Consider the following 9,007-nt stretch of genomic DNA (forward strand, 5'->3'; position numbering starts at 1 on the left):
TTGTTTAATTTGTTTATGGATGGGGTTGTTAGGGAGGTAAATGCAAGAGTTTTGGAAAGAGGGGCAAGTATGAAGTCTGTTGGGGATGAGAGAGCTTGGGAAGTGAGTCAGTTGTTGTTCGCTGATGATACAGCGCTGGTGGCTGATTCATGTGAGAAACTGCAGAAGCTGGTGACTGAGTTTGGTAAAGTGTGTGGAAGAAGAAAGTTAAGAGTAAATGTGAATAAGAGCAAGGTTATTAGGTACAGTAGGGTTGAGGGTCAAGTCAATTGGGAGGTGAGTTTGAATGGAGAAAAACTGGAGGAAGTGAAGTGTGTTAGATATCTGGGAGTGGATCTGGCAGCGGATGGAAACATGGAAGCGGAAGTGGATCATAGGGTGGGGAAGGGGGGGGAAATTCTGGGGGCCTTGAAATATATATATATATATATATATATATATATTTCTTATTATGCTTTGTCGCTGTCTCTCGAGTTAGCGAGGTAGCGCAAAGAAGCAGACGAAAGAATGGCCCAACCCACCTACATACACATGTATATACATACACGTCCACACACGGAAATATGCATAGTTATACATCTCAACGTATACATTTATATACACACAGAGATATATACATTCATACACATTTACATATTTCATACTGTCTGCCTTTATTCATTCCCATCGCCACCCCGCCACACATGAAATAACAACCCCCTCCCCCCGCATGTGCGCAAGGTAGCGCTAGGAAGAGACAACAAAGGCCACATTCACTCACACTCAGTCTCTAGCTGTCATGTATAATGCACTGAAATCACAGCTCCCTTTCCACGTCCAGGCCTCACAAACCTTCCATGGCTTACCCCAGACGCTTCACACGCCCCGGTTCAATCCATTGACAGCACGTCGATCCCGGTATACAACATCGTTCCATTTCACTCTATTCTTTGCACGCCTTTCACCCTCCTGCATGTTCAGGCCCCGATCACTTCAAATCTTTTTCACTGCATCTTTCCACCTCCAATTTGGTCTCCCACTTCTCCTCGTTCCTTCCACCTCTGGTACATATATCCTCTTAGTCAATCTTTCCTCACTCATTTTCTCCATGTGACCAAACCATTTCAAAACACTTTCTTCTGCTCTCTCAACCATACTCTTTTTATTACCACACATCTTTCTTAGCCTATTATTACTTTCTCGATCAAACCACCTCACACCACATAATGTCCTCAAACATCTCATTTCCAGCACATCCACCCTCCTCCGCACAACTTTATCTATAACCCACGCCTCGCAACCATATAACATTGTTGGAACCACTATTCCTTCAAACATACCCATTTTTGCTTTCCGGGATAATGTTGTCGACTTCCACACATTCTTCAGCGCTACCAGAACTTTCGCTCCCTCCCGCACCCTATGATTCACTTCCGCTTCCATGGCTCCATCCACTGCCAGATCCACTCCCAGATATCTAAAACACCTCACTTCCTCCAGTCTTTCTCCATTCAAACTTACCTCCCAATTGACTTGTCCCTCAACCCTACTGTACCTAATAACCTTGCTCTTATTTACACACACACACACACATACACACACACACAGACACACACAGACACACACACACACACACACACACACACACACATATACATATATATATATATATATATATATATATATATATATATATATATATATATATATATATATATATATATATATATATATATATATATATATATATATATATATACATATATATATATACATATTTTTTTTATTATTATACTTTGTCGCTGTCTCCCGCGTTTGCGAGGTAGCGCAAGGAAACAGACGAAAGAAATGGCCCAACCTCCCCCCCCCCATACACATGTATATACATACGTCCACACACGCAAATATACATACCTACACAGCTTTCCATGGTTTACCCCAGACGCTTCACATGCCTTGATTCAATCCACTGACAGCACGTCAACCCCGGTATACCACATCGCTCCAATTCACTCTATTCCTTGCCCTCCTTTCACCCTCCTGCATGTTCAGGCCCCGATCACACAAAATCTTTTTCACTCCATCTTTCCACCTCCAATTTGGTCTCCCTCTTCTCCTCGTTCCCTCCACCTCCGACACATATATCCTCTTGGTCAATCTTTCCTCACTCATTCTCTCCATGTGCCCAAACCACTTCAAAACACCCTCTTCTGCTCTCTCAACCATGCTCTTTTTATTTCCACACATCTCTCTTACCCTTACGTTACTCACTCGATCAAACCACCTCACACCACACATTGTCCTCAAACATCTCATTTCCAGCACATCCATCCTCCTGCGCACAACTCTATCCATAGCCCACGCCTCGCAACCATACAACATTGTTGGAACCACTATTCCTTCAAACATACCCATTTTTGCTTTCCGAGATAATGTTCTCGACTTCCACACATTCTTCAAGGCCCCCAGAATTTTCGCCCCCTCCCCCACCCTATGATCCACTTCCGCTTCCATGGTTCCATCCGCTGCCAGATCCACTCCCAGATATCTAAAACACTTCACTTCCTCCAGTTTTTCTCCATTCAAACTCACCTCCCAATTGACTTGACCCTCAACCCTACTGTACCTAATAACCTTGCTCTTATTCATATTTACTCTTAACTTTCTTCTTCTACATATATATATTCATATACATATATATATATACATATATATATATATATACATATATATATACATATATATACATATATATACACATATATATACATATATATATACATATATATATATATATATAAAATGAATATATATACATATGTCTTCTACTAATAGTATCATTTATACTTGTCACTCGTCATGAGGCACAGAAATTGAAATTTAAGATCTTGCTTCTCTCTCCCTCCCACCCTGGAGCAGCAAACAAGATCGCGGCCATTCAGCCCCGGGCGGTAGACGCTGCTTCGTCCGTCGGGGCTTCTGTGGTACTCACAGGGTGTCTCCTGCTTCTAGCACAGCTCGTCACCCGGCAGTGATGCTGGCGGGCTCTGGCCTCAACGTGCCCTCCGGCTGCTGTCGACCTCGGGGGCCTACTGCAGTCAGTGGTACCTCAAAAACCTTCAAGACCGTCACAGAGTGGGAAATCAAGCCTCAGCCTCTACAACTGGAGAGTTCGACGTCCTCGACCTCCCATCTGAAACAATTTCACCTCTCCGAGCTCAATGTTTGGGACAATTTCCAATTTCTAGGCTCTAACTGCTGGATGTTTGAAGTTTGATATCCAAACTTAGACGAATAAGTTTCCTCAATCTTCTCAATTGGTCTTCGACCCCAACAGCTGAGGCGAACCAATATTCCCCAATTCCGAAACTGGGACAAATCAACCTTCAGGTCTCCTAGATGTAGAAAATTGAACGTTGGCATCACAACTATAACGATTAAACCTTTCCAACTTTCTCAGTTATGAAACTTAAGCCTTCTCGACCTCCTCTGCAGAACAGGTAAACCTCCTCGACTTCCTCAGGTGGGGAGCTTAAACATTCTCTCTCACCTCCTCTGCTTGGGTACCTAAATCCTCCCAGCTTCTTTCCTAGGAAACTTAAACATATTCGTTTTCCTCAGCTGAGACACTTCTGTAGATAAATGAACTCCCGTCATCAAAACCCATCAACTGAGTTACATCCCCAGACCTAATTGCTCCCTACTCTTCTCTATATAAGCAAAATTGATCAATAATTTTTCTATAATCTCCAGATGAGACATACTGAATCACCTTGAGCCTAAATAACCGTCGCCTACATATTTGCTTTAACTGCTGATCCATTTGAATCAAGATTAACTATCCCATCTTGAAATAATAGGGAATCTCAGATCTGAGCTGGTTATTGTAGTCACAGTAAAAGCTTTCAGAACGATGTAGAACGCAGCATTTTCACCGTAAAGAACCTAAAATGCGTCTCTTCACTACTGGAAATAACACTGATTAATTATCGACCCCCGCCCCACCCGACCCCAGATCCACACCACACCCATCAATTCAAGAGCGCCGATGTCATACAGTCATGTATAATCATCTACCATTGCACGCTGTTGCTTACTGCTTCATGTTATTTTCTGAAGAATGTTATATCAACACCAAGAGTGGGTTGTACTATCAACTTTTCTCAGTTGCTGTATACCTGGGATATGTTTCCACTCAATCATTGACGACAAAGACGCTAAACACACAACACACAACCAGTGAACGAGCGTTACATCCAGCTACAGGATTACGACTACACAAATCAATGTCTGAATTCACTGGTACTTCCATTGGACGAACACACCTGTAAAGACAGTCAGAAAACATTACACTGAAGCCAAGTGTTGAGAGCAGAAATAAAGTCCAGCTACTGAACTTAACACTTTACAGTCAACCAGTGAGCATGGAAATACCTTCTCTCTGAGGACATAGTGTTACAATCATCCACTGAACTGCGGAAGTCACATCTTTAACACATAAAACTGATATGGTTCAGCCAGTCAAGGCATCCAGCTACATGACCAACGTTGTAACACGACTCTCACTTACCATTTGAACTTGCGTCAGCGGTACATCAACCGTGTGCAAACAATACTACCAGCGCTCAGGAAAAATGTGAAAAATTGGCCAACGAGCTTGACAGAAAAGTGTCAGGAAACACCAAGAAAAGGAGTGTACCAGTTTCAATAACTTTTTTCCCCCTCCAGTGGGTGACAGGGCGTGACAGCAGCAGTCAGTTGCCCTGGCGAGGTGATGCTTCCAGGGAGAACAGCTGGATGATAGTGTCCAGCTGTGAGAGTCTTGGAGGTGAGGAACAGGCCTCGAGCTGTGGCTGGTCCATGAGGTGAAGACAAGTAAGGAGAGGCTGCAGTTAAGGCAGAGGTTGTCAAGCAGATCCATACTCGCCATATAATCAACTACATCAATTGTTAACAAAGAAAAAACTAAAATTGTCAAACAGGTGGTGATGTGAAGACATCTATCCGCCTTTTGTATAAGTCTTGTGAAGTAACACGGAAACGAATAGTGATGAAAGATAACAGAGCACTCCGGGTATCCTGGTCGCTTGGTGTACATGGTAAACCTAGACCCTCCGCACAGACGGATGTATCAGGAATAATAACAGTCCGAGTGTATGAGTAAATCCGAGAGAGAAATGAAAGAGAAAACCTTTGTCCATTTGATCCGTGATGAACACTTGCTCGCTGTACAGTGGTAGAGCCGCCAAGGCTCTACCGTATGATGTTTATGATATATATATATATATATATATATATATATATATATATATATATATATATATATATATATATATATACGTATATGTATATACGTATATATATACGTTTTTATTCGCACGAGCAACATGCAAGTCCTGGCAAGTAATGAGCGTATGTATGTAGATTTGTATGTTTCTGTGTGGATGTGTATGTCATGGCTTCATCCCTAGTGGAACTTAAAACTCATGAACAAGCATAAGACACCGACTGGGTTCGAATCCTTGCTGTTGGAGGGTACTATGTGTTCTACGAAAAGTGCACGTTCATATGCACTAATATTTTTTTTTTTTTTTTTTTTTTTATACTTTGTCGCTGTCTCCCGCGTTTGCGAGGTAGCGCAAGGAAACAGACGAAAGAAGGAACAGAGGGGGCCAGGTAAGGATATTCCAAAAAAGATCCAGTCCTCTGTTCTTAACGCTACCTCGCTAACGCGGGAAATGGCGAATAGTTTAAAAGAAAGAAAAAAAAAAAAAAAAAAATATATATATATATATATATATATATATATATATATATATATATATATATGTATATGTGTGTGTGTCTGTATGTGTGTGTGTCTGTATGTGTGTGTGTGTGTGCGTGCGCGCATGTGTGCGTGTGTGTGTATGTAATCGCTCAAGCAAGTCTCTGGACGACTGGTTAAGAACGACAAGCATAATACCGAGCAAGGACCAAGCAGATCCTAACGACGTCACACGAACGCTACAGCATAGATCCGGATGTATCATGAGGCGGTGACGGGGTCGCAGACGCGCAAGAAAATAGACTTCAACGTTAAAAGATGAAATACTGTTGATAAATGAACAGAAATAAGGATTGTGCAATATAATGATCAGTGTGTCGAGAGAGTGAGTGATGATAGTGATGGGGTGAAATCGAGGAGAGAGTTCATGTTCTGAAGGTCAACTAGTGAAAGAGTTTGAAATTAATTAGCGTAGGTGGATGATAATGACAACGTAAAAAAATGGAGATTGTGTGAGGAAAATATGAGGGAATGGTTAATGCTGAACATTGGCGAGCGAGAATGGTAGAGAATGATATAGATCACCATGAGATCCAACATCGTAAAGTTTACACTTGTGATTAGTGATTGGCAAATCAATTAGCAATTATATACGGTAACTAATGATTGTGTGTGATAATTATGATGAACGATTAATAATAGCGATCGATGATAATTAGCAGTTGCGGCAAATGAATTACTGCAGTGGAGATGCTGTTACAAGAAGGTACTTAGCGATAATTGATGAATGTGATGGATGACTATTATAGAATATGATAATCATCAATGATTATGGTTAATAAAAGCCAATGAATGTTACGATGTGTTAGTGATTAACAACAGCGATACCTAATTACCAATGGTAATGGATGATTACCACAGCGATGGGTGATTAGCTATAGTGATGGGTGACGACTAATGACAGATAATTATCAGCAGTGATAAATGATTGCCTCAGTGACAAGTATAGCAAGGATGATTTTTCAGTGGTGATGGTAAACACTAATGGTGTTAGGTTATCAACAACAGAGACGAATAATTGCTAATGATAATGGATGATTGCCAATAATGATGAGTAGTTAGATGTACTTATGGAAGATTACCAACTGTAACAGGTAATTATGAATGATGATGAATCATTCCCTTCACTGAAAGTTTACCAACAGATGCAAGTAGTGGCTGTTAACAGCAGTGGTGGTAATGAACAACAGTGAGTCATAACATGAGTAACGGATGATTAACAACAGTGAATGATAACGACAGTGACGGATGATTAACAGCAGTGCGTGATGTTGAAAGTAATAGAGGACTGATAACAGCGAATGATAACGACAGTAATGGATGATTAACAATAGTGCGTGACAGCGACGGTGTTGGATGATTAACAATAGTGCGTGACAGCGACGGTGTTGGATGATTAATAATAGTGCGTGATAGCGATGGTGTTGGATGATTAATAATAGTGTGTGACAGCGACGGTGTTGGTTGATTAACAATAGTGCGTAACAGCGATGGTGTTGGATGATTAGCAATAGTGCGTGACAGCGACGGTGTTGGATGATTTAACAATAGTGCGTGACAGCGACGGTGTTGGATGATTAACAATAGTGCGTGACAGCGACGGTGCTGGATGATTAACAATAGTGCGTGACAGCGACGGTGTTGGATGATTAACAATAGTGCGTGACAGCGACGGTGCTGGATGATTAACAATAGTGCGTGACAGCGATGGTGTTGGTTGATTAACAATAGTGCGTGATAGCGACGGTGTTGGATGATTAACAATAGTGCGTGACAGCGATGGTGTTGGATGATTAACAATAGTGCGTGACAGCGACGGTGTTGGATGATTAACAATAGTGCGTGACAGCGATGGTGTTGGATGATTAACAATAGTGCGTGACAGCGACGGTGTTGGATGATTAACAATAGTGCGTGACAGCGACGGTGTTGGATGATTAACAATAGTGCGTGACAGCGATGGTGTTGGATGATTAACAATAGTGCGTGATAGCGACGGTGTTGGATGATTAACAATAGTGCGTGACAGCGATGGTGTTGGATGATTAACAATAGTGCGTGACAGCGACGGTGTTGGATGATTAACAATAGTGCGTGATAGCGACGGTGTTGGTTGATTAACAATAGTGCGTGACAGCGATGGTGTTGGATGATTAACAATAGTGCGTGACAGCGACGGTGTTGGATGATTAACAATAGTGCGTGACAGCGACGGTGTTGGTTGATTAACAATAGTGCGTGACAGCGACGGTGTTGGTTGATTAACAATAGTGCGTGACAGCGATGGTGTTGGTTGATTAACAATAGTGCGTGACAGCGACGGTGTTGGATGATTAACAATAGTGCGTGATAGCGACGGTGTTGGTTGATTAACAATAGTGCGTGATAGCGATGGTGTTGGATGATTAACAGTGCGTGATAGCGATGGTGTTGGATGATTAACAATAGTGCATGATAGCGATGGTGTTGGATGATTAACAACTGTGCCCACTAGTGAGTGATAAAGGATTAACAACTGTGAATGATGACGACAGTGATGAATGATTAAGAACAGTGAGTGATAAATATAGTGATAGATTATTCAAAACAGTGAATGATAACGGCAGTGATGGATGATTAACAACACTGAGTGATAAAGAAAGTGATTGATGATTAAAAACAGTGTCATAACAACAGTTGTTTAACAACAGTAGGCTCATAACAACAATGATGGGTGATCATCAATAGCGTGTGATAACGAGTGATGGATACTTAACAACAGAGAGTAATATTAGCGAGTGATAACGAGTGATGGATGATTACCAACAGTGGATCATAACGATTTAGATGGGAGATTAACAATAGTGGATTATAGCAATATTGATAGATGATTGATAATTGTGGATGATAACGATATTGACAGATGCTCAACAACAGAATGATGGATGATTAACTAGAATGGATGATGTCCATACTGGTAGACGATTGACAACAGTGGGTGATATAGAAAATGGCTGATGAAATTAAAGCTAATTTCCTGTACCAGACAACAGTGTAGAGTAAATGATAATAAGCATGGTGATAAACAGTAATGCATGATAATCATCATTCTAATGATCATCATGTGATCATTTTCAACATTATGTGATAATTTATCAACAGTGGGTCATCATTAACAACAGTAAGTCCATGATTGCCAAAACATGAATGAAAATGACCAAA

The 9,007-nt window shown here is 41.2% G+C and overlaps 1 protein-coding gene across 3 annotated transcripts in view; it reads left to right on the forward strand.

The window, feature by feature from the left end:
• The window catches only part of LOC139753870 (opioid-binding protein/cell adhesion molecule homolog), an 842,066-nt gene extending 836,519 nt beyond the window's left edge, over positions 1-5,547 (forward strand). For 2 of the 3 annotated variants that reach the window (XM_071670824.1, XM_071670827.1), the window contains exon 7: positions 2,896-5,547. In XM_071670824.1, the coding sequence (XP_071526925.1) occupies positions 2,896-3,014 (119 nt within the window). In that variant the 3' untranslated portion in view covers positions 3,015-5,547. The remainder of the gene's footprint in view (positions 1-2,895) is intronic. The other variant, XM_071670826.1, reaches the window with a different exon arrangement.
• Positions 5,548-9,007: the final 3,460 nt, after the last annotated feature.

This window comes from Panulirus ornatus, chromosome 15 (genome assembly GCF_036320965.1).
Source record: "Panulirus ornatus isolate Po-2019 chromosome 15, ASM3632096v1, whole genome shotgun sequence".
In the NCBI taxonomy this organism is placed as follows: domain Eukaryota; kingdom Metazoa; phylum Arthropoda; class Malacostraca; order Decapoda; family Palinuridae; genus Panulirus; species Panulirus ornatus.